We start from the raw sequence: 27635 nt of genomic DNA, 5'->3' as shown, positions 1-27635 counted from the left end.
TGAAAATTTGAGAGGCTTCTTTTTCAAGGCTTATTTCCCTAGCGGAACACTCAACAACAGTTTGATAGCGACTTGTTAATGACATGGGCGCTTACTCAATAGCAGATTATTAGCAAGCCAATAGCAAAAAGAATTATGGATACAAACAAAACATAAATTTACAATTGATGTCCCTGAAAGACTCAATTTTAGATGAGCTGTTTATTTTTTTATCATAGCTTTAATAATCAAAAGAAGTGAAATATAAAAAAAAATAGCAAAATTTTAAAGTATAAAGTTGAATAATTTGCTGGATAAAAAAAAAAAAAAAAATTAGGGGCTTTTTATTATAATATTATTAACATGTATCGCAAGCGTTATCGTGAAAAAGCGCCTAATTTTTTTTATTTATTTTTTATCCAGCAAATTATCCAACTTTATACTTTAAAATTTTGCTATTTGTTACGTGACAGGTTTAATTTTATTTTTTTATAATAAAATAAACAAGTCAGTAGACAATATTTTAAAGTCCTCTATTTAGTTATTCCCAACCGGGTAACAGGATTAGAGGTAAATGTGCGTAGTTTATTTTTAAAGATGTTAGAGGTGAATATCAAAAAGGTTTTTAAGGCGTTGTCAATCTGGATGGTCGACCTTGTAGATGGAAAATGTCTTGATGATAATCACTTGATAATAAAAATGGCGTAAATGTTAATTAATTTAACAACACAAATTAAAGTAAAACTATTTATTTATTGTATAAATTACATGATTTAAAATATATGCCGAAAGAAAGGTAGATGTTACCTTTATAATTAGTTATTCACGAGAGCAATTGTTTCCGAAAATACGTAGGTTTTTATAGAACTCGTAACAATAATATTTCGTGGTAGGAATATCTTTTGACCAATAATTATAAACGGTTCTCATAATAATCAGCAATTAATTATTGCTGACTTTATTTAGCTTTGGTTCAACGGACTTAAAATATTGTATGTTTCAGCAAAATGAAAAGAAAAGAATTTATTAACTTACAATTTGACAAAATGTTGAAATATTAATTTATATTTGAAATATCGAATTACATTGTGAAAATCGTAATTGCAAAAGCGAGTACGTCACATATTTTTTTTTATATTTCACTTCTTTTGATTATTAAAGCTATGATAAAAAAATAAACAGCTCATCTAAAATTGAGTCTTCCAGGGACATCAATTGTAAATTTATGTTTTGTTTGTATCCATAATTCTTTTTGCTATTGACTTGCTAATAATCTGCTATTGAGTAAGCGCCCATGTCATTAACAAGTCGCTATCAAACTGTTGTTGAATGTTCCGCTAGGGAAATAAGCCTTGAAAAAGAAGCCTCTCAAATTTTCAGCTACATTGGTCAACATCTAGAGGTCAATAGGGTACATAAAGTATTTCAATAAGCTTCAAAATGACGGCAAAACGATCACAATATTCCAAAAATTGACTGAGACATCACAGAAAGAGTCAGATAAACACCATTCGTCTATGTTAATCTCATCGATATATATGATAAAACTATTTTCATTTTTTTTTTTCGGGCAATAGTTATCCTAGAAATTGATAAATTAGAAATTATGACGTCACAGAGCACAAACTTAAAATACTTATACCCGGCAAGAGAGTTCGCGTTCGTTCTATATATTTTTTTCGTTCTAAACCTGAGGCGAGACCCTACCGGGTCTCCTGATTACAAAGGCTCTGCATTATACTGAACATATTACATTGATTTACATAAATTAAGGAAAAAATTAACAATGTTTCTATCACATTATTATAGCGTTATTCGATGTCATTTCTCAATAATCATGGCGAAGAATGATATTAAATTTTTTTAGGTTATGTCCGAGCTGTAATTCGTTGTTATCTGAGTTTTGGTAATTTATGGAAAGTTACCGCGAGAATAAAATGAGATGAAACATCCAGTCAATAGCTAGTTAATAGCAAAAAGAAAAAGTCTAAAATACGGTTTTAACATTGTTATTGTTTATTGTTGTTGTTTAATTGTTTATTATATCGTTTTTTTTAATTTTTCACCGATATTACATAAATTTGAAAAAAAAAAAAAAATTTTAATAATAAACAATTGAACAACAACAATAAACAATAAAAATGTTAAATACCGTATTTTAGACTTTTTTTTATTTTTCTATGAACTAGCTATTGAGTTGCTAAGAATTTGCTATTGACTTGCTGTTGACTTGCTATTGACTAGATGTTGGACAAATTTATACGAAAAAAAAAATTTTTAATTTTCAAAAAAATAATTAAATGATTCTAAAATTTTTTTTTGTTTTGAAGAAGACAAGAGAAACTTCAATATGACTGTGAAAAAAAAATTTATAAACTTGAAAAATAACAAGACAATTATAATTTTTTACAAATCATTTTATCCTTGATTTGATAACCAATGCGACTTTTTTCAAGAACCTCTGTTCTAAAATCAAGACCACTCATATATGTTTCAAAAACATGAGATTTATTTCAAGTCTTATTTGCCTATGATTGAGAACCAATGCGACCTTTTCCAAGAACCTTTGTTTCAAAATCAAAAACACTTACATATTTCTCAAGATATATGAGATTTATTTTAAATCTTAATTGTCTGTTAACAAGAAATTTATCGTTCTTGTTACAAGAAACTTTTGATTTTAAATAAAATTTTTTTTCTCGTTTCGAACCTCGAAATTTCCAAGAACAAGAGTTCTATGTCATAGAATTTTCTTTTTGCAGTGTAGCTCTTATGTTAATAAACTAGTATTCATTCTCTCTTATTAGTTTATTTTATATTTTTTCATAAAATGATTTTAATTTTTTGTCATATTTTTTTTTTTTTTTTCATTGAAATAACTGGTAATTTTTTTTCACATTATTTTGCATTTGTCTAAGGAAAAAAAAAAAGTGTCGTAGCTCCTTAGCCAATAGACCTAGAGACTTCATATTATGATCAAAAGAAGCGTATTTTTAATACCTACAATTCGTATATTTTCGTTTTTTTAAAAAGTAATTATTAAAGCCGTAAATGCTAAAAATATCAAATTTGTCATTTTGTCTTTTTTTTTTAAAAATTAATAACTCTTAAACTATCCATCCTATTAACTTCCACCGACTAATTTAAAGTTTCATTTTATTTTTATCTACAATTTGCCGCAAATATGAACGCGATATCTTAAAAATTGACAAAGATATTGATGATTAATTACAAAATTTCATTTTCGGAGTCACGGAACTGATTAACATTGGAATCTGTCAAAATTATATTGAGGCAGATTAGTCGCACGAAGTTGGCAGCCCTGCTCAGTAAAACGCACTCACACAGATGAACATATTTTTATAATAATATTCCGTAGTAAACAAAACGACATAACCTATGAGCAATATGACATTTATTTTAAAAAAAAAAAAAATGAACCAATTAATAATTGCACATGACCCACCGGAGTATTGAAAATTTTAATTTTCGTCACAAGTGATTTTTCTATAAAATTTATATTTTTCTTTTGATTTTTTAGTGTTCCACCAGAGTGACCAAACGGGTTGGCACATGAAATATAATATTTTTTTCTAACTAAGCGAGCGGCTTACCTTGCACATTAAATCGATTTAAGAACTAGAGAAAACTGTGCACCTATAAAGAAAAATAATGATGAAGGAACTAACAAGTGGGGAATGATGGCATATTTAAGAGTCCATGGCGAAATTTTCTATGAAGGAATGCCTACAATGATTAATTGATTTTTTCTCTTATGAAGAGAATACTTTTTTTTCTTTTACAGATAACTAAGTTAACTATTCATCGAAATTCTATTATTTACGATAATATGCTGAAACCCTTTACTCTGGCAGTAGTGGATGACCTACAAGTAGTAAATTGATTTTATTTATTTATAAAATAATTACGATTTTATGAGTTTGTTTTATAGCAATCTATTGATCTAATGTGTACTATACATCGAATTGTAGTTTAGTCTCATACAATGTTTCAACACAGTAACTGCCGTCTTTTTTGTTTCTATTATTTACTAGTCGGAGTTGAATTAGTTTTCAGTTTCAATGATTTTCCATCTTTAGTGAATGCCAACGCGTCAATGGGTAAATAAAATAAATTTTCATGATTTCTAAAAAATATTTATGAGTGTATAAACATTTTTTATTGTATCATTCAGCCGTAGTCATTGAAAAATCATTCTACGAAAGAAAAATCCTGATCAAAGAAATATTTATTCATTCAAAAGACGCTTACGAGAAAAGTGTAGCGTCATTCACAAATGTAGTGGACAAAATTGCTCGTGAGAAAATGAACATAAGTGGACTATCGATTCATGTTTTCCAAGATATTCAAACTAATTTGGCAAGGGATTACATGATTTTGTTGTCAGTGTCAACGTGTCAGACAGCATGGAATTTATTCAAGCGAGCGAAAATCGAAAAATTAGTTCATTTGGCGATTACTGGTAATAAAATATAAAACACTTATCGGTACGACTTTGTCATACTCCAAAGTTTATAATATGAAACTTTTAATTTTATTTCATCACAGATATTAATTGCCCAAGACTTCCAGCAAAAGAAGGAATGAGCATACCTCTCGTAGATCCCGGCGAAGAGCTACCTCAAATATTCTATGATCTTCGGGTGTCTGGAGCTTTTCACTGGAGCAAGGCCACATTTCTTCATGATGATTCAATTGGTACTATATGAAATCTTCCGACTCTGTACATATCTTATTCTAAAAATGTTCTTCAGAACGAGAAACGATTGGTAAAATCATTCAAGCATTCGATGATGAATTGCCAATTTTAGCAAGAGGATTATCAACAAATTCTTTATTTTTTTTTGAACGTGGTAAATCCGATACTGTTACAAATCAAAATATCCAAAACATATTAGTAAAGTTTTCAACAGGTATGTTTCTTAGTAATCAGTTTATTGTCATCGTTGCACATGATACGTTATCACATGTTTTGCAAACTGTAAGTAATTAATAATCATCGCTCAATCAAATGTATAAAAAAGATTTTTTTTTTTTTTGTTACTTGCAGGCGAGATCACTAAAAATGCTCAACCCAAGCACCCAGTGGCTATTCATCGTGCCGAATATGGTAGAATTTCCATATGGAAGTAGAAGATTCCCGATAGAGTTGTTAGGAGAAGGTGAAAATATTGCTATTCTTTACAATGAGACCTATAAAAATTATCAGAATGATATAAAATATAATGAAAATATTTCGGTAAATATTGTGCAAATTAAAACATAATAAACTCAATCATTAAATTTAAGTTCAACTGTATTTTCAAATCTATTTAATAACAGATCAGAGCTTTATGCTTTGTTCAGGAAATGATGGGTTCATTAGCAATTGCTATAGAAAAAGTATCTTCAATTGAAACCCATTTGTACGGTCAAGTTACCGAAGAACAATTTGAAGCAACTGGATTTTCAAAACTCGACAGAAGTCAAATTTTATTGGAGTATCTCTCCGTAATAACTATTATCTAAAAACATGAAAATTTTTAAATCTGTATTCAATTATATCTTTTGATAGGATCAGTTTTATAATAAAACTCAAGATTCTTCGGGCAGCAGCTGCAAAGTAGATTGTGATATGAATTGGATTCTCCAGTCAGGATTGACCTGGGGCAATACAATTGGTTCTAGCATAGACACTCAACCACACAAACTCATTGTGACTGGAATATGGACACCAGATCGAGGTTTCGTATCTATGGATCACATGTTTCCTCACATTTATTATGGATTTCGAAGAAAATCACTTCCAATTGCAACCTACAATGTAAGTTCTATAAAAAAAATTAAGTACAATTAAAAAGTTGGTAACCAATTTGTTTCCTATTGAAAATTTTTAAAACTCTAGCAAATAAAAACAAAACATAAATTTACAATTAATGTCGCCAAAAAGCCTCAATTTTTAAATACCTGTCTATTTATCATACCTTTAATAATCAAAAGACGTGAAATATCCAAAAAAATGTCAAAATTTTGAAGTATAAAGTTGAATAATTTGCTGGATAAAAAAAAACTAAAAAAAAAATTAGGCGCTGCAGTTTTTATTATTATATTATTATTATACCATGTATCGAAAAAGCGCCTAATTTTTTTTTTAGTTTTTTTTTATCCAGCAAATTATTCAACTTTATACTTACCGAGTCTCTTGATAGATTGCTTGTTCGCTAGACCATATAGATATTTGTCCCTGAAGTTAAATGGCATCATTTATCTTCAGTGCATGTGCATTTATTTTTATTTGTAAAATGCAGTTACTGGAAATTCCGTGTGGGAAACAGAATCAGTATAATTGTTTATAAATTCAGTAACTTTACAACAATTTTTTTTTCATATGCTTGGTCATAGACTTTTTAAATATTAAAATTTTTTACTTTGAATGACCTGTTAGTCTTAGCTATTTTAAAAATTATAGGATTTAATCATTTTGCGTAAGGAATTTTAATTTCAGAAGTGATTTGCTGATCCTCCATCTCAACGGGTTATTTATTTACAAAACCACACGTTAATGTGATGAAACTTGATTTATTTTTTGAAGTGAAATTTCTTTTCGAAAGTAAGTGACGCTTTAACGTGAGTGACTTTTATTACGCTTGGGCACTAGAAAGAGGACGCTTGAGCTCTAGCGTTTGTCCATGTAGTTTACGAGCTTTACAAGAGCAAGTGAGAAATAAATAGGTATGCTAAGACAGAGTCTACAGTAAAGTATCAATGATGTGCCTGGAATTATTATCAATATTGATATTCTATCAAAAATAAACTTATATGATCATTGAATAATGACATTATTGTTAATGATTATTAAAAGTATCAAGAAGCATAGAGTTTTAAAGCAGTTGCTCACGAGAGGAAAAGACTCATTTTTGAATCCCGACAAGGGAACTTTTTATTTTCTCCAAGTTTCTCATATTTAAAAATGACATTATAGGCATAATTATAATATTTATTATTAATATCTTTATAGCTATTCACACTATAGTTATTTTAGTTACATTCTTTTCCGCATATTTGTAACGAAATTCTGTAATTCGTTCGTTCTCGAAATCGAAATTGATAAGCTATTTAAGCTTTATAAAAAGACATGCTTTGATTATTTATTTGTTTCCGTTTTGAACTATTATATCAACTATTGGGAATGGATTCAATAATAAGGATGGAAGGATCTCCGTTGAAGTTACCGGAGACAAGTTCCAATATCTGTTGTGTTAGTAGTGCAAATGGTTTGTATATAATCAATGTTCATTGGCGGACTTGATATGACGCTACCACTGAAAGAATCCTTCGTGGCTTAAGGTATGGAACCAAGAAGACTAGAAATACGGGAGGACGAACTTCCCTTAAAAAACCGTATCGCTATATGATCACCTTTTGTTTTACAATGCGCATCATACAAACATACTCTGGCAAACACTAAATACAGCTCTCAGGATTTTCATAAAAATTACTAATTAATTTATTTGCCGTAATAAATCGAAAAACTATATTGACAAACGGGTGAAAAAAAAGATTAAACTGAATAAATTAATTTGCACTCTAAATTAATTCCTTAGTCATTTGCCAATAATATTTTGATTTGCGTTATGGAAAATATTGCAAAGAGATTAATGTAGACTACAAATTAATTTATTTAGCTTAATCCTTCTATTAGATACATTTACGAAAATCTATTAAATCGATCCTTTCAGCTTCTGTAATATGGGATATTTCTGTCTAAGCTAAAAATATTTTTTTCTTATTTCATATAAATACCAAGTATACTTAAAGTAGTTTGATTAATTTTTTGTGTTTTAAGAATTCTCCCTGGCATTATCAAAAGTTGAGTCCCAATTTAAAAGAAAAAAATGTCAACGATCTGAGAGGTAAATGGGATGGCTTAATCTTTGATGTTATCAATGAACTGTCAAATAAATTAAATTTTACTTTCAAAACTGTTTCTGGCGGAAATGAGCCTCAGATGATTTCAACGAAAAACGTATGATTCTTACTCAAATAAAAAAAAAAAAGGATATCGAATAAATCTATATTAATAATAATTAACTCAGGATTCCTTGCTGAAATGTTCAATGTCAGCTGCCGAAAAAGTTCCAAGTGATGTCATTGAGTTAGTTCGAACAAAATCAGTATTTATTGGAGCATGCGCTATCACAAGTGTATTATATGAAAAAGAAAAGAATGTCAACTTTACTAACGCAATTTCAACTCAAACTTATGGGCTACTTACTGGTATACCACAACCACAGTCTAGAGCATTGCTATTCACTTCCCCGTACTCAACTCAGGTATTTTTCTCGAGTAGTGTAGAAATGAGAGTATTGTTACACTTTTGATTGAGGGGCACTCAAAAAATAGATACCAGCAATCAAAGAAAAACCTAGTCGTATCAAAGGACATGGTTTTTTTTAAAATAAATTAACATATATTTTATTTATTAAATAAATAATAAGGTCCAAGGAAAAACAGTAGCTAAGGAATAAATGTTGCTGAAGAAATTATGTTTGAAGCAACAGTATTTTTCTCTAGTAATTTTGTAAGAGGTTTTGATAATTTGGCATAGTCAAAAATGAATTTACGGTAATACCCTGTTAAACCTAAAAATTGTCTAACCCCTTTAACGTTAATGGGTCGTGGAAAATCTTTTACTGCGATCAATTTTTTTGGATCTGGTTTTACCCCGTGTTCAGTTATAACGTGACCTAAATATAACAATTCCTTTTCCAAAAAATTACATTTATCGGGTTGAAATTTTAAATTAGCGGCTCTAAACCTTTTAGCTACTTTCTCAAATTTATCTACATGTTCGTCTAGGGTTTGCGAGTAAATTACTAAGTCGTCCATGTACATAAATACACTGGTTCCCTGTAACCCTCTCAGAACTTTATTAGCAACTTTCTGAAAAATGCAAGGTCCATTTTTCAACCCGAAACTAACACGTGTATATTGATAATGATTATAAGGAGTAGAAAAAGCAGTCTTATGTCTATCATCTGGGTGAATTGGAATTTGATGAAAGCCGCTTGCTAAATCAAAAGTTAAAAAATATTTAGCGTTGCCTAATTGGTCTAAAATTTCTTGAATATTAGGCAAAGGATGAGCATCCTCGATAGATTTTTTGTTTAATTCTCGATAATCATTTACTAATCTAAATTTCTTTTCACCATTAGGACCATGCATCTTTTTTTGGTACCATCCATATCGGTGAAGAATATGAACTATCCGACACTTCAATAATTCCCTGCGCTTCTAATTCTGCGAGTTGTTTTTTTATTTCTAGTTGATGAATTTGAGCAAATCTATATTGTTTTACAAAAATTGGTATGTCATCAATTGTAGGAATTCTATGCTGAGCTACATTTGTGCAAGTTAATTTTTCTCCTTTTAAATAGAATAAATCTTGATATTTACTAATCAAATTTTCTACTAGCAATTTTTCTGTATCTATTAATTCTTTATCATTTACTAAATTTTTTATTTTATTAATTCTCTCTTCATTATAAACTGGCTCGACTGGTAATTTTATATTTTCTTGAGATTGAATTATATTAAGAATATCAGCTTTAGGACTGAAGTTAGAATAATCATGAATTTTTTTATTTAATAAATTTATGTGATATTTATTTATTTCTTTTTTTTCTTCGTCTAGAGTTACATCCTCATCTGCATTATTCTCACCTTCATTTATACGCGATTTTACTAACTTGACCAAAGGTGTGGGAATTAATAATTTATTTTTAGAAATATTAGTTATATTTATATAAAGTTGACCTGCATCATTGGCTTTTACATTCCCTTTAATAATTATATCGTCACCAAAATATAGATTTGAAACTAACCCATCTTTATTAGAATATTTACTTGTATTTAATATTAGTGCTATTGTACTATTAGCTGGTATTTCGTGAGGTTGACCGAAAGGAAATTCTAATTGTTTATTGTTTCCGAAACTTAAAAGATTATTGTTGAAATTTAAATTTGCATTGAAATATGTAAAAAATGTTGATCCTAAAATCCCCATATAAAAAATTGGAAAATTATTATCGATTACATGAAATTCAGTAAGACAACCCTTTATTGATAATGTGACTGTACCCAAGCTATGAATTATACCATCAGTTATTCCTTGTAATGAAATATTTTTATTAGAATTTATTTGATTTATATTTTTAAGAGCTGTGATTTTAAATATATTAACTTCGGCCCTAGTGTCAAGCATTAAATTACAAATACCTTTTAAATTTTTAGTATATAAAGATATAGAAGGAATCATGGTTGATTTAGTTAAATTTATTTTAGCAATTAATTTGATTTCTGTGCTTGTTGGTTCAATTGTGTTTGAGTGTGACTGGGTGCTAGCCGTTGTGGTGAATCTCCACCCTGATTTGCTGGCTTCGCATCGTTTTTTGATAATTCAGACTCGACTCTAGCTCTAATTTCTTTATACATGTTACATCTAGATATATCATGTCCCCATCTTTTACAAATTTCGCATTGACCACTGTATTTTTTTGTAAATTGAGAATTATTATTATTATAATTACGATTATTATTTAATTGTGGACGATCATTAGAATTTCTTTGATAATACCCGGTTGTTTGATTCTGATAGTTATTATGCTGATATGAATTATTATTTTCACGAATATTATTATTGGCATTTCTGTTCAATAATATCCTTGCGTAGGTGGAGTTTTATTTTGTTCCCCATTAGAAGTACTTGGTTTGTCATTTAACTGAATGGACTCGTTATTATTAATACTATTATTATTATTAACAAATGGTTTATTTTGATAATTATTATTATATGGTTTATTAGTTACTTCATTATTATTTTTCTGACCAATGGTAGTAACAACATTAATATCGTTAGGACGTCTGAGTTTAATTGTTTCAACATGCTCATTATATAATTTCTCACTAGCGTTTCAGACATCTAAAAATTTTTCACATTTAATTTGTTTACATTCCAATACCATACGTACATCTCGAATTAATCCTCTAATAAATTGCCTAATAACTTTCTCTTCAGTTTTAGCATTATTCATTCGCCCAAATCCATCATTATCTCCCTCATTACAATCAATTAAATCACTATATAATTTGTAAACTCGATTTTCATATTCATCAATATTTTCATGATTTCTCATAACGGTTTTTGATAGTTCATTCCAAATAGTATCTAACGAACGTCCAGTATAAGTTATTGTACGTAATAATTTATTCAAATCTTCAATAGATGTAATATTTTCATTACTTATTAAATTAGCTTTTGGCCCAACAATTTTATTTTTTAAAGACAAAACAAATCCCTGTTTACTACGTGTTTTTACGTGTGTATTTGGCTCATTATGTTGCAAAAAAAATTGGTTTCCTTGTGGACTGACACAAGTACGTGTTTGATTTGAATTTAGAATATTTGGTTTAGTGTCTGTGTGTTGCGTGGCCTGATTATTTAAATTTTGTGTAAGAGAATCAATGCGTTGATGACATGCTTGTATGATTGAATGTTAATCATTAATGTGGTCAATAAAAATTTTTTCCCTTTTAATTCTTTTCAAATTTTGATTTAATTCCGATTTTTCTTTAACTACCTGATATTGATAACGGTTATACTGTTCACGTAAGTCATTTAACTCTTCATGTACCAGAGTACTGGCTTCTTCAAGTACTTTTCTAGTATAAATTTCATCTTCAAGTTCTTTTTCTAATTTAGATTTTTCAATTTCCAATTGATCAATAACTCTAGTAACTGTTCTAAAGAAATTTGTTTTTTAGAAGAATATTCCATTAGCTTCTAAAATAGTTATATGCAAAGATAAATTGTCATCGTCTAATTGTCTTGTCAAGTTCTGTAAATTAGAGAAGTATATTTCCTCGTAAATATGAGAACTCCCGGAGGTCTCATCAATATCGAATAACGACATTTTAAATGATTTTAATAAACAATATTAATGAATTTATATGACTTTTGTAAAAATGTTAATAATATAAATTCGAAATATAAAATATAAAATATTAATGACAATTTTAAACACTTATTATTTTCCCATCACGAATTATTAATTAATTTTTCTACACATTTCACTACGTATCCCACTTCTGACACCAATTTTGTTACGAGACAGGTTTATTTTTATTATTATGAAATAATTTAATTGAACTTAAAGAAACAAAAACAAAAAAATTAAATTATGAATGTGATTTTAAATAAACAAGTCAGTAAACAAATGTTTGATTTTACCTAATTTTGTTATTCCCTACTGGGTAACAGGATTTAGGAGAGGAAAATGTGTTAGAATTTAGAAAAATATCTTGATGTTGAATATGTGTGAGTCCAGTATGTATGAGGCGTGTCAATGTGGATGATCGACCTGTAGATGTTGTAGTAGTCTGAACTTAACACAACGATATTTCGATAATTCAATGATAAAGGAATTTAGTTTATTGAGTGGTTGTAAAATAATTAACACAAATTTTATTTAATGTGAATATTTAATTAAAGATTAATAAGTATACGTTGAGATTTAAAAGCAAGAGTGAGTGTTGTGACATTGTTACGGTTTTTATAATCTTGATTTTAAATTTAATTTGTGGTAGGAATATTGCTTTGACTAATCCTAAAACATTGTTCCCATGATAGTCAGAAAATTCCTTATTTAAAATCTTACAGAATTATATTTTATTTAATTAATTTTTAAAATTAAAAATGAATAAATCGGCGAAAAAATATTCCCGTTGACTGTTGTTGCTATATGATCTTAAATGTTGGTATAAATGATTGTGTTACATCCGGTGAATTCAATTTCAATATTGTAGACTATGTAAATACGTCACAGTGTCAAATATCACACCAAGATCTCTGAAATTATCAACTCTTTCGAGTTGAGCACCATTGATCTTGTAATCATAAACAAAAGCAGTTTATCCTGCTCACTTAAGATACATTAGAAAGGTAGGGGGATAATTAGCGTAATGTAGGGAGAGGTAAAGAGGAACCTGAAAAATACGCGAAAATATTACACAAACTGAATACAAATAATTTATAAAAACTTGAGTCAGACACAAATAATATAATGTTAGATAATTAGATAAATTCATCATTGAAAAGCCACAACTTTACCAATAATATTGATGATGAGTAAAAGATAAATAATATTTGGACTGACATGGACCTTGACTGTACACGTGACCTTGATTGACTTCTCAATGATGAATAACAATAGTTATTTTATTACCAACATATACGATAATTGACGCACTTGTGTAACACTGAATTTACAATAAAAATTATAACGAAGATCACTTTTACTTGTGTTTAGTTTAATAACTGTATGAACGCTTTACTGTACCTCACAGATCGTAGTTAAGACCAAATTTATGACCACGAGGTCGTTGATTTTTATATTTATATAATTAAATAATTTTTAGTTGGCAAATTAATATTTAAATCAGCCAACTATAATTTACTTTATTCAATATTTATTTGATTGAACAATTTAACACAAAGCGTGCACTTGAATTTAAATTAAAAGAACAAGACAACTTAGACCATGCGGTCAGAATTTATTACAAGTTAAATTCACGACGATTTTAATGAGTTTAAATTAATAATTTACGTAGCCAAATATTACGTAAATATAATTGAAAATATTTAAGCAAAATAAATCAACAAACCCTGGTGAAAAAATCTGGCAGATTATGGCAGATTCCGACAGATTATTACAGATTATGACAGACTCTTACCAATTCCGACAGACTCTCACAGATTTTTACAGATTTTGCCAGATTCTATCAGATTCTTACAGACTTAGACTGGTTTTTGGAACAACTGCCAGATTATGCCAAATTCTGTCAGTTTATTCTGCCAGATTCTGCCAGTTTTTTTTTATCAGGGAAGTATTGAATAAATATAACTTACAGTTTTTCGGCTGGTGACTCACAATAATAAGTACTCAACAATAATTGAGATTATTTTAAGTTCTGTTAAAAACAAATATTAAAAGTGGTTAGAGCTGTAAGGGGGGAGCTGAAATATTGGGTCAATTGCACAAGCTGACCGTAGGGTAGGTTGAGAATACTCGGGGGTGCTCGGGGATGCGTTTGCTCCCTAATGTGTTACCCTTATAATGCGTAAGATGGAGCTAGGGGTATCCAATTGTACCCTGAATATATAATTTTATAAATTATAATATATCTGAAATTAAAAAAGTTCGGTGCTTACATTACAACAATAATATTGATATCAATTATAATAATATTTATAATAATAATATCAATGATATTGATAATGTTGATAATAATGTTAATAATTATATTATTATTATTATTATTATTATTATTATTATTATGAATATCATATCGATCAGCCGGGCAATTGAATGGGCAAACGCACACTCACACACATTCATTCCAAGCACATCATCTCTTTTTTCACTCACTCATATTCCCCTACTCACTCTAATAAACTGTACTGGCAAATGCCTAGTTGTACGCTCGAGCGTTTGTACAGCCCGCGCGGTCGTACAGTCCGATCAGTCGTACACCCGAGCGTCACTTGACCGACACACATTTTTTTTTCTACTACTCTGCGAAAAGAAGTTTCACTTCGAAAATTATAATAATTAGATCTATAAATTGTAAATAGAAGTTCTAAATAGCATTTATTAGGTTTTGACTATCTTGACAGGCTTTTACAAGGACTGTGTATTAAATCTCGAATAGTCATTTATATAAAAATACCCCGGTGATTGACATGATAGAGCATTCCACAGGAGAAACTTAGGATCGATTCCCCGTTACGCCGTTTATTTTCGTTAAAATTATTATCGTTAATTTAAATTGTATCGCGCCAAAAATAATAATGTCAAAAATAATAAAGTAATAATAATCGTTTATTTATATTTTTTTATAATTTTTTTTGCAAGACTGTGTCAATCCTGGGAACACAAGCCTGTGTCAAGCCTGATACACGAATCCGACACCAGCAACATGGTGAACATTTCAGGCTAGACACAGGCTTGTGCCATTTTTTATCGTATCGTCGTCACGACACGATACGATATTTGGTTGACGATAACCGATAAAATTATCGCATTATCGCGATAATATCGGAAAAAATACACATTTTTATTCAAGTTAAATTATCTTATTTATAATAAAAAAAAAATAGATTATTGCAACATTCAATATTAACTATATTAATCTAATAACATTAAAGTAATATTAATGTTTTTTTTATATACAAATTATTTAAATTAATATATAAAGTATATATTAATAATATAAGTATATATTAAGTATATATTAAGCACTGAGTATATTTCTTTTTCATCTGTTTTTTAAGTCTTTCTTTAATATCATTTGCCAATAAACTTTTAAACCATGAATTTATACATAATAAATTTTCTATATTTCCATCACTCAAAATACTACGATGCTTTCTTAATAGTAATCCAGCACTTGAGAACAACCGTTCCACGGGTGTACTCAAAGCACATATTGCCAATAAAAAATCTCTTGCCCTTTTAGTCAATCGTGGAAAATTATTTTGGTTTCTTTCCACCATTCCAAAATATTGACATTCTGATCAGCTCGTGGCAAATGTAAGTAGTTGTCCAGCTCTGCCTCCCAGTCTTGATTTTTTTTTTTTTGCTTGTGCAGTACAACTCATTCATACCATTGGTGTACTCGTCATCTGAGTCACTACCAGTTGTTTCTTTAACAATTTCTTCTTCTTGGTCAGCACTATCAACATAATTTGTTTATATATTTTTTCGAACGTTTTCTACGATTCATCTCTCAAATTTTTACCCCAAGGTGTTTTGTCAAAAGTTTCAAGTTTGTGTCGAGGGTCAAGTATCAAGACATCACAATAAATCCAATTACTCTTGTGATAGTGCACATTATTTATCTCGTCCAGCTTGAAAAGCCTGAATGAGAATTACATCACAATCGTTTATGCCAGATTTTCCATCAAGCTCATGACATAATTTTCCAATGCTGACGAGTAAAATATTAACACCAACAACAACTGAAGGCAGTGTAGCATAATTTTCTCCACTTCATTGTTTAGAGAGGGGATTCAATCCGTTTAAGAATTTTTGGATAGTCTTAAGTAAAAACCATTCTTCATCATTAGTATATAAATATTGCAGTTTTAAGTCTTTATCTGTTGTTAGTGATGATAAAGATTCTCTAATTCTTAGTCCAGCTGTTATCAAGGCATAAGTACCGTTCGATCTTATAGATACATCTAAGGGTAATGTAATTTTTTTTTCTTCATGGATACTACAATAATTTTCAAGTTTCTTATTCAACTGTTGAGAACTTTTTAATTTTTTACAAATATCACGGAGTTTTACGACCGGTAAAAGATGCATATCATTATCATCATCCATATCATCATCTGCAAGTTCTTCATCTTCTTCATATAAATTATAAAAATTTTCATTCGACTCTTTGTCTAGTTTTAAGCTCTTGATAACATCTTGAGCAGCTAATATTCAAATATGTGGGAAGCAACGAAAATGTTGTGTTTCAGCATCAAAAATAATTTTCTTTTCACGTAATTTTATTCCCACAGTTTTTATAAATACATCATTTACTGAAGCATTATCTGCAGTAATGCCTCTAATTTTATTAAATAATTTGATTATAAAAACAAAAATAAAATTATTATATCCAATGAATATAATGGTTTAATTATTATAACAATAGTAACAAATTATCATTCCAATAACTAATTCAATATTAATTTTTTTAATCACTAATAAATAATAAAATTTAATATACTAATAAATTAGCCATTCAATATCATTTAGTAATGAATATTGAAAATAATTTTAACAATGTCAATAGTTAAAAAAAAAAAAAAAACGACTATCAAAAAAATTTACCTGTTGTTTTTTACCACTATTAAAAGCATCTGATATCAGTTGTTGTTTATTTTCTGAAACTTTGTTGCTTTGAAAATATTTAAGAAAAATTTCATTGTGTTGTAGCTTCAAATGGCTTCTTAATCTTCTTAATATACTTTGTATATTTCATAATTAAAAAATGAAAATTATGGTCGATAACGCACGATACGATACGACAACGCCTATGACGATACGATAATAAGACGACACGATAATCTAATTTTTTGTCGAATTTTTTGACGATGTGAGTAGACTTTTTTCTCACTTACTATTTTACATTAATTTAATTTTAAAACAATAATTTAAAACAGAGATACAAAATTATATTTAATATTAAAAATAATAAAATAATTTATTCAACAAGCAGAATATTTAATATGACAATTTAACAAGACACAATATGTATATATTTTACTAGTTGTGATATGGCAGAGCCAAATCACAAATACAATTTTTAATTAATATTCTCAATGTTTTTCGGACGCACCGTTTAGTTTGGTGGCCGGACAAGAAGTGCAGTTTATATTTTTCTACGTCGTCTCTATGACACGCAGACACACATTCATTATACATTTATGAAATACAAAATTATACTGGTGTCACGGAGGCACCAATACATACATATATACATTTTATATTTACAATATGGGTGTATCTGTTTTTACACGCTACAACGACACGCTAAGATAACGACAATCAACTTCTACGGCAGCTAATCAGCTAATTATCGTATCGTATCGCGGCATCTCTGAAGGTGAGTCGGATCCGGTTTCTTTTAATTATTCTTGATCCGAATCGGATACGGTATTGCTAAGGTAAACTGGATCCAGTTTTCCTTACTCTATCCTGATCCAAATCGGATCCGGAATGCCGGACTTTAATTAAAGTTTTATTTTTTTTCAAAGTTAACCTCCGGATTCGGTAAGGCTTGGCTAAGATAAGCTGGATCCGGTTTCCCTAATTAAAACGGATCCAACTTGGAAGTATTTGAATAAAAAAAAAAAAAAAAAAAAATTAATTTCAGATTGTCATTTGATAACATTGTTGCCTATATATATTATTAATTATGAATCATATCAAGTTTTTCTATTGTAATATTCAAAAAACTTTCTACGCTTGTAAATGACTTTTGATTTCAACGATTCCATGTACGTCGCCCCGGTCGATAGGATAGTGTTACCGACTTTAAACGGACAAGCCTCGAGATCGATCCCCGTAAGTTCTGGAATTTCAGTTTAGTTTAGGTTGAATTTTCTACGATAGAAATATTGTTAATAATGATTGTTAAAAAAAATAGTTGAAAAAAGCATATATATTTTTTTTTTTTTCAAATCAAAATTCAGATACAGTTTAAGTATATATTCGGATCTAGTTTGAATATAAATTTGGATCTGGTTTAAGTATAAATTCGGATCTATGCTGGATATGCATTTCGCAATCCAATTCCCTGATCCCAGCGTTACATTCGGATCCGAATCGGATCTAGTAGACCGGGTCCAAATCAGATCTGAATCGGACCAAAACTTCCACTCGGGATATTCGCACCAATATTTGTAGTTTTGGGGGATCGTATATTACAACACTAAATTTTATGCCCATTTCCCTGAAATTTTGTTGCGTTACTACCAAAAAATCGAGTTTTGACCAGGTGTGAGTATAAACAGACAGACACTAACACTGTGTTAACAAGCAAGTATAGAACACTGTGACAACATATGACTGCGTATGTCACGTCAGTGTGCATCACTTGATGCGAAAAAAAAAAAAAAAAAACAATTTTATAATCCAATATTAACTACTTCTTTAAGTGCGTGTTAAAAATAACTCAATTTTTTTAAAATCATATTCCTCTTTGTCAGCACTACAATTTGATAGGAAGAAATAGGTTTTTTAGTAGAAATCGAATATTCACGGAGAAAAAAAAACGACAAGAATTGTTGTGACAGCACGACAAACTAGAGGCGAAATCCTATCCTGTCACTTTTTGTTCTGCTACAACAAAAATCGTTGTACCGTTTAACACCAAATTGCTGCAACAAATTTTATCGTATCGTTGAACAAATTTTATTTAGCTGCACAGCAGTTTTGTTGCTCAATAATATTTGTTCGGCTGCTGAATAAATGTTGTCCAGTTTTAAGGCAAATTTTACCGTGCCGCACAGCAATGTAAGGCTTAAGAAAGTTATATTTGATGTCATCTTGTTCAGCATTGAATCAGGTTACCTTATTCAGGTTCAGTTAAAGTATCATGATTCAGTCCAGATCGGAGTTCAGTTAGGTTTGTACCTTGATTCATTGATTGTAGAAAAATTGAATATTTCCTCATCTAATCGTTGCTACAACCCCTAAATAGTGTCCAAAAATTATGAAAAAAATTTATTGCTTGAGATTTTGGTTAGTCCTCGTGAATACATCTTACCTCCAGCCTGTAATTTTTAAAGCAATTATTTGGAAAGAAAAAAAAAGCTATAAGAAGATGCATTTCCAACGTTAACTGCTTCTGAATGTGATTTTTTCCGGAACTACATCTGTCTCTTAGCTACAGATTTTCTTTTTCTATATTATCTTATAAGAAAAAATTTTGGACAAGCATGTACTTGTTTACAAAATTTCTGCAAGCCAATTATCTCGATTATTCTCATTTAATAAAGAAAAAAAAATTTCTTTTTTTGAATTATTATTAGTTACTCTTTCCTTCTCTTACATACTTTTGGTGATCCACCACCAGTCCGGATTATCACTGAATTACCACCCTTTTTCCTTGAATCACGAATCCACCTATCTCTTTAAATTCGACTCTTCTTCCTCCTCCCTTCCTCCTGTTCTTGGATCAAAAGTGTGCTAAAACTCTGATACTTACACTACTTTCTCGGCATGTATTTTTATAGATAGTCATGAATATATAATTATTTTGCCGTTTTTACGACTCTCATTAATTTTAATTCTTTAAATCGATAAAAATAGGCTTGGATATGCATCGTAATATCAATAATTGTAGTAGGACCTGTTTTGTGGGCCGTACATTTTTACAGCCCTCGTCGCCTCAGAAGTGTTGACGATGAGAACTCCAAAAATCCTGGTTCTGCTTCTGATTACATGTGGTATATTTATGGAGCTCTGCTGCAACAAGGTGAGTTGAAAGAAACGATTTCAAATAGCTTCAATACCTTGGTAAAACTAATTTCTTTAACTTGGTATTTTTTCGTGAAATGCTATCCAATTTTGAAGTCGTGGTGTTACTTACTTGTGTATATTTATAACGAAATCTCTTTTTATAATTATTTTATAAAAATTTCCCATAAAATTAATTCATGTAGGAAGGGAGGGGGCGAGTCGAAATATTCAAAATAAACTTATGAATTTTTACGAAAAGTTCATAAAATATTTACAAATTTTTTATATATTTGTATAGGGAAAAGCGGGGCGTAATAGAATGGCGGGGCAAAATGGAACACCTGAAAAATTTTGTTCATTCATAATTTTTTTTTTTTTTTTTTTTTCATTTTTTTATTATACTTTGATTTGAAATACCTAAAGAAAATTCCCGCAACAAAAAAAATTTTCAAAAGCTATTTCCAGTTTTAGAAAAAAAATGTTTGTAAATTTTTTTTTTCTGTAGGTCATAGAAAGGTGATAAATAAATATAAAAAAATTATTTATAAATTGAAATAAATAAATATAAAACCATAATAAATTCTGTGTTTGAAAGAATTCATTAAATAACAAGAAATAAATTTCTAAGTATTAATTAAATAAAATTTATGAAAGATGAACTTCTATAATTAAATTAATTGAACTTTGAAATAGCAAAAAATCAACGAGTTATTAACAATTGACGCAATTGTACCCACGAGGATATTTTTTACCCAATGTATATCTGCACATTCTTCACAGACCCATGACTTACAGTTAGTACATTGTATCCACGACCCAGTTGAAGTTGAGTATGCTTCAGAACAATAGATCTTCCACACTGGATCTTCCTCAATATTTTCATTTTGGTTCAAGTTTTTAACTTCAGACTCATTGTCATTGTCACCTAGAGTAGACTTAGATCTCGATGAAGATGCTGATTGTGTAGCCTTTTTTCTCTCCACTCTCGCATGTAATTCATAATACAAGGAAAGCTTGTAATTACAGCTGACCTTCCTGGAGAACAACCCCTACGACTTACATTTATTTTGCCTGTTGGAATTGGCTGAATCACATAAGGTGATTCAGCCAATCTTTTTGAAGATCTTTCAGCTCTTTGTTTAAGCCAAGTCTTTGCTATTAAATAGAATGATAATAATAATCGACAAATGAAAAAAATAGCTGTTCAAAATAGTAAAGTACAAGTCTACTTATGAAGAGGTACTGGTGAGTCGATAATTCGTTCTTCTTCTGGGCCATTTTCAACAAAAACTCAGATTTTGGCTCAGTACGTGACCTAGGTCCTTTTCTTGAACGTGTGTTTTATTTTCTTCTTTTTCTTCCCCCACGGAAATATTTTATAAAAATTTTGCAAAAATTATATAAAAGTCATTTTATAAAATCACTTTGTAAAATATGGGCAAAAAAATTAAAAAAATTATGTAAAAGATTTATAAAATTTTTATAAAAATTTCAAATTTTTTTTTATAAATATTATATATATAATATATAAAAAATTTGTAAATATTTTATAAATTTTTTGTAAAAATTTACCAGTTTATTTCAAGTATTTAAACTCCCCCCTCCCCCCCCCTTTTTTTTGTCCAATTTTTATAAAAGAATTATTTAAATTTTCAGAGAATAATTTTAAAAAAATCAATATTACAGTTGCTGAAGCAACTGTGCCTTCCCTTCGGGGGGAATTTTAATTTCAATTTTTAGTCTATTGAAAATTGAGGTAATGAATAAAAATGATTCGTGAATAGAAATATTTATTTTTTATTGTTATAATGCGTAAAGTTTATTTAATTTTCGTTCATTTTGCTTGTTTCTTCTAATGGGTCATCTTCATTTCCGGAATCGCTTTCTTCTACCTTTTTAAATTCTTTGTTTTTATTTATTTTGTTGTACCATGATTTTACTCTGTAAATGTTTAAAATCTATTTATAAATTTCCATATCATATTTTATTTCTTTTACTTTACTTTTTTCCCTCTGTCGAATTAGGATTTAGTGTTTTTGTCGTTGTCGAAGTCGTTGTTAAGTTTTTAATCTTTTTATATTCATTTGTTTTCGATTCTTTCAGTGCTATCACGTCACCCTTTTTTCCCTCAAAACTTTCTGCCTCTTTATTCCACATATTTAATTCAATCTGAAACATATATTTTTTAGTAAATTTAGTATCTTTAGTTAGTTTTTTTTTCATCTAAATTTGATTTTACTTCGTAATCACTGTCGTCTGCTAATGATATTGTTCTTTTTCTTAAGAACCGTCCCGTCATTGAATATATAAATTCTACTTCCTTTAGTGCTATTATGATTGTGATTATATCTATAAAAATTCTGTTTGATTGTTATTTTACATCCACTCAATTTCAGGGTAAATTTAAATAATTAATATTCATATTTTAAAGTGAATTTCATTGCATATCCATTTGATAAATTTAAACAAGTAAGATTGGTCGCTTTTTATATTTAAACAATAAAAGAAAATAAAAATATAAAAGCCCAAGCTTACACACTTTTATGTATAATTCGTGCTCGAACTGTATCACTGTATTTGAATTTTTAATTTAATTTTTACCCTATGTTTATTATATTTATTTCTTATTTTTTATTTACCATATTGTGTTCATTTTTAAATTTGCTATTTTTGTAATTTTTCTTTTCATCGTTGTATCTTTTGTTGTGTTTTTTTCATTTAGTATAATTTTTTTTTCTTCGTGTTTTGGATTATCACCTTCTTGTTTTCTTTTACCCATTTTGATTATATTGGCTGTTGATTTTGAAAAATTCCCTTTGATCTTTTCACAAATTTGTTAAAAATGATCGATGTTTTCTTTTTTTTTTTTTTTATGGATTCATTAATGTGAAGTTGTTCCATCGTTTTTGTTTTTTATTTTTATGTCAGAAATTGTGGTTATTGTATGTTGTAAATGAATTGTAACTGAATTGTAACTGAAATGGATCATCATTCTCAACATTACTATATTTTAGGTGATTATTATATCGTACTTTTTTTTCTGTTATTATCCTTTATACTTTTTATTTTTTAAACTTTTTGTTTGTAATATAATGATAATTGTGGTAATTTTCGATAATTTTCATCTTTTTTATAACGATTTTTTTTTGATAGTTCTTGAGTCTTCCTTTTTTTTAATTTTAGATTTGGATCATTCATCAGGCGTTTTTTTATTCTAGAAGTATTGTAGATGTATGTTTTCTTCCTGAAATCTAAATCATTTTAAAGACGTTTTTTCTTTGAAACATATTTAGCTTTATTTTTATGGATTTTGTAATTTGCATCTTCTAATAACCGTATTTTTTTGTGCTTATTTTTGTTTTCTTCTTTACGACGTTTTGCATCCTCGGATTGTGCTAGCATGTTATTAATTCTACTTAAATTATCTAATTCTAGTAATTGATTTGTGAGTAACCTGTAAAGAATCAAATAATTCAGTAAATCTATCTAGGGGGTAGTAATTTATATCTCAACAAAAAAAAAAAACAAGTTTTTTTTACAAAAAAAGTGTCAAGTATTCGAAATTGTGTGTATATTAATTAAGATAAGATGTGATACCAGAAAGACAAGAAAGAAATATATTTTTGACGTTGTAATTAAGTCTGAACTATTGAAAAAAAAAAATTTTAAACTTGACCCCACCTGATGTAAAATATATGTCTAATAAATACTGAAATTTTATTTGGGAAAAACCAGGTGGGGTCAAGTTAAAAATTTTTTTTTTTGTTGAGATATCACATCTTTTTGTAGAGTAAACAATTTATTTATGCTGCCAAATTAGTTTAGAGGTTATGTCATGCATACAAACGAATAATAATATACTGCAGTGCAGCCAAAATATAAACACTAAAAAAAGAGAAGAGAACTCAGAGAAGTAATTGTAAAGTTTTACCAACTGAACGGAAGAAATCTGGTCGATTTGATAAAAACGCAAAGACCGTAAATATCAATTATGCTTTAAATATATATTACCGCAATGAAAAAATCTGATTTTTTTTTTAAAAAAAAGCTTGACATCGATTTATGGGATCATTACCAAACCTCAACATCCTCATTGAACTCTATCATATTTTAATTAAATTTCTAAAAGATTTGAGACGGAAGGGGACAAAATATTTGATGTATAATAAGGCACAGTAGTAGCAGTTATAGTTAATCTCATCTCACACATATTCTCATCAACACATATATATTTCTTTCTCATACTTGACTACCGTGCCTCTTGGTGTTCCCATATTTATCGTGTTTTTCTTTATATTCAGTGATTTTTCCTTTAAATTTCTCATATTTATCGTGGGGGGGGGGGGTCCAGATGAAAAGCGAAAACAATAGGAAATTAAAATTCCCTAAAAAAAACTTTTCAACGAAGAATCGAACCCAGACCATCTTGATGACAAGCGGGTGCTTTACCACGATGCCACAAATCTTTTAAGAATCTTCAATAAAAATGTACATAAGAATACTATTTTGTTAATTTCAATTACTTTTCAGTTTTAACTGTACTTTTCCATTGATTTTCATACGAATCCATATAAGAGTAATCAGAATTTTTTTTTTAACATATAAATATATAAGAATCGATGAAAAAGTACGGTTAAAACTGAAAAGTAATTGAAATTAACAAAGTAGTATTCTTATGTACATTTTTATTAAAGATTCTCAAAAGATTTGTGGCATCGTGGTAAAGCACCCGCTTGTCATCAAGATGGTCTGGTTCGTTGAAAAGTTTTTTTTTTTAATTATTCTCTGAAAATTCAAATAATTCTCTTATAAAAATTTGACAAAAAAAAGGGGGGGAGGGGGAAGTTAAAATACTCGAAATAAACTGATAATATTTTACAAAAAATTTATAAAATATTTAAAAAATTTTTATATATTATATATATAATATTTATAAAAAAAAATTGAAATTTTTATAAAAATTTTATAAATCTTTTACATAATTTCTTCAATTTTTTTGCCCATATTTTACAAAGTGATTTTATAAAATGACTTTTATATAATTTTTGCAAAATTTTTATAAAATATTTCCGTGGGGGTTCTTTCTTTTCATCATCAGATTTTTTACATGGTTCATTTGCTTTTTTTTCTTCTTCAACTCCTTTTCCAGTCTTTTTCTTCTTCTTTTTTTTGTTCTTCAGCCTTTTATCCCGTTCTCTTTCTCTATCGTCATTTGAGCACGTAAGATCCGCTGGTGCAAAGTCATTGTCATCAAATACATTGGAGTTCAATGGCCACAATCCTGATTTTTCGAAACCATTTTTAATATTTGATGACGTTGACACTGCTGTGAAAGCTCTACTAAATATCATTGGAACTTGTTTAGTGGTAACTCTTCTTGGTGAATTTATACGTAGCCAATTTCTAACTTTTTTAACATAAAAAGTAGAAATTGGTTTCATCAAACTCACATCCAGTGGATGTAAGCGATGTGTGCAATGAGGTGAAAGGCAAATAATAAGTACAGAGTGTTCACGACCGTGGTCAATTACATCTAGGCTTCTATAAGTGATATGCCCATCAAGAACAAAAAAAACTGGTCTGTCAGGAGTTTGCTTGAGGCGGTATGTAAATCCCAAAGTAGGACTACTCTTTGGGTGCAACGAGGCACTCTGATAACCATCATTTAAAAAAATAATAAGCGCCCCCTAATGTCTAAAATTTTTATACTTTACTGCCGCGTCTCTAGAAGTATGAGTGTGGGTGACTCGTATTTACACACACTAATCTACTTCAGCAGATTTTCAATGCTTCACCCGGTATTTTTTGCAGACCCTAAATTTTCGTTTTAAATAATTAATAACTTTCAAAATCCGTGGTAAAAATCAATGATTTTTTTTTTATTATCTTCGTAATTTAAAGAAGTATAAGCTGTTATAAAATGAAAGTTTTCTGTGAGAGCGTTTTTTCAATAAAAGAGAAAACGTGCCGATGCTTCCTATACATGTGTAAAAAGGGTTAATTGTTGTCAACTTTGACCCTAATTATATCACTTAAATCGTGGTAGAAAATTACAAAAAAAAATTGATAAAATAGATCTTTATATCACTTAAAAAATAAGCCTCCTTTGATCAAAATCTGTGAGAGGGAATTTTTTTTCAATATTTTGACAAACCACCTTAACTTGTTTAACAAACCATTTAAAATATTCAAAAAAAAATATCAGCTTGCATCCATCCAGTTGAATGACAATCACTCCAACTGCCTTGCAATGCTTCATCAAGTAAGCCAGCTTTCTAACGTTTTCTAGGAAACACAAACAATGGTGGCAGGTAATTTCCTGACGGTGATATACAAATTTCAACAGTTACAAGTTTACCTGGCTCAGCTCACGGAAGGATTCCAGCTTTCTTTTTACCTTTTTTCACTAGAATTTTACCCTGGTGTTTTGGGACAGGTGTGCAGCTAAACTCATCGAGATTATGATAGTAGTATATATGTGAGAGTTCTGGCTCACCCCCCCCCCCTGCACCGCCCCTTCCCCGCGAGACCCATGACCCCCTGCTGTGATCCGCGGTTATCACCCAGGGGTCCGCGAATCAATGTTGATTTAACCCTTTAATCACCGCAGGGGGTCCTTGAATTGATTGATTAGGGGAATTAATTAATTAGGCCAAATTACCGCGGGAGTCCTCTCATCAAATAATTAGAGCAATGTCGCCATGGGGGGTCTGATTTTTTCGTAAGGCGCCACATTGGTTTTTTCGTAAGTCGCCATATTGGATTTTTTTTTTCACGTCTTTGGTTTTTGAAAGACGCCATCTTGTGTTATTATTATTAATGGGAAAAAAAATATTTTCCCTAACCGAGATTTGAACTCGGACCTTTGGCATAAGAGTTTGACACGCTATCCTCTGAAATAAACAAGAGGTTATGCTATATCCTATTGGTAAAAAACTATTATGGAATCTCAACTTGTTTATATATTATTATTATTTATAAATTGTTTATAAACCACTGAAAAAAAAAATATTTGTATTTTATAAAATCAAAGTATATAATTTCAAAACTTCCCGTGAAACGACGTTGGTAAAGCAGTAATCAATATTATTGATTATTATTTTATCGATAAAAAAAGCAATCAACCAGTTGCGCTGATCGTCATAAAAAAGTGGGGGTATCAGTATATAAGCAAGTGCATTTTCATAAAAGTCTTCTTCTTTTCATCGATCATTGTGGAAAATTATATCCTGCCAACTTTATATAACAAGGAAGTCATAACCTTAAAATTTTCTACATATTAATAGAATAGTAGTCTAAAAAATAACATCGATCATCCTTATTCCATCAATCTCATTGCAATCCTTGGATATTTTAGAAATGTTTCAAATCTTTTATCCTTAGATTTTCACCAGCTATCGTTTGACATTAGTATTTTTTGCACCAGGGCATTATTTCTCTAAAAAAGTGACATAACCTCCAAATCTTTAGTAATCCATCAATATCTACGCCATCTTTAAATGTTATGGAAATGTCTTCAACTAATTATCCTTAAATTTTCACCAGCTATCGTTTGACATGAATATTCTTTGCACTAGG

The 27635-nt window shown here is 29.3% G+C and overlaps 1 protein-coding gene across 1 annotated transcript in view; it reads left to right on the top strand.

Annotated features, from left to right (window-relative positions):
• Positions 1 to 3985: 3985 nt before the first annotated feature.
• The window catches only part of LOC122856607 (ionotropic receptor 93a), a 32551-nt gene continuing 8901 nt past the window's right edge, over positions 3986 to 27635 (top strand). Inside the window, exons 1-10 of the mRNA XM_044158359.1 lie at positions 3986 to 4100; positions 4175 to 4462; positions 4549 to 4698; positions 4755 to 4981; positions 5051 to 5239; positions 5347 to 5490; positions 5555 to 5803; positions 7850 to 8005; positions 8076 to 8312; positions 19908 to 20073. Coding sequence (XP_044014294.1) covers positions 3986 to 4100; positions 4175 to 4462; positions 4549 to 4698; positions 4755 to 4981; positions 5051 to 5239; positions 5347 to 5490; positions 5555 to 5803; positions 7850 to 8005; positions 8076 to 8312; positions 19908 to 20073 — 1921 coding nt within the window. The remainder of the gene's footprint in view (positions 4101 to 4174; positions 4463 to 4548; positions 4699 to 4754; positions 4982 to 5050; positions 5240 to 5346; positions 5491 to 5554; positions 5804 to 7849; positions 8006 to 8075; positions 8313 to 19907; positions 20074 to 27635) is intronic.

The sequence above is a fragment of the Aphidius gifuensis genome, linkage group LG1, assembly GCF_014905175.1.
Source record: "Aphidius gifuensis isolate YNYX2018 linkage group LG1, ASM1490517v1, whole genome shotgun sequence".
NCBI lineage: Eukaryota > Metazoa > Arthropoda > Insecta > Hymenoptera > Braconidae > Aphidius > Aphidius gifuensis.
This window is presented reverse-complemented; position numbering and strand designations above follow the sequence as displayed.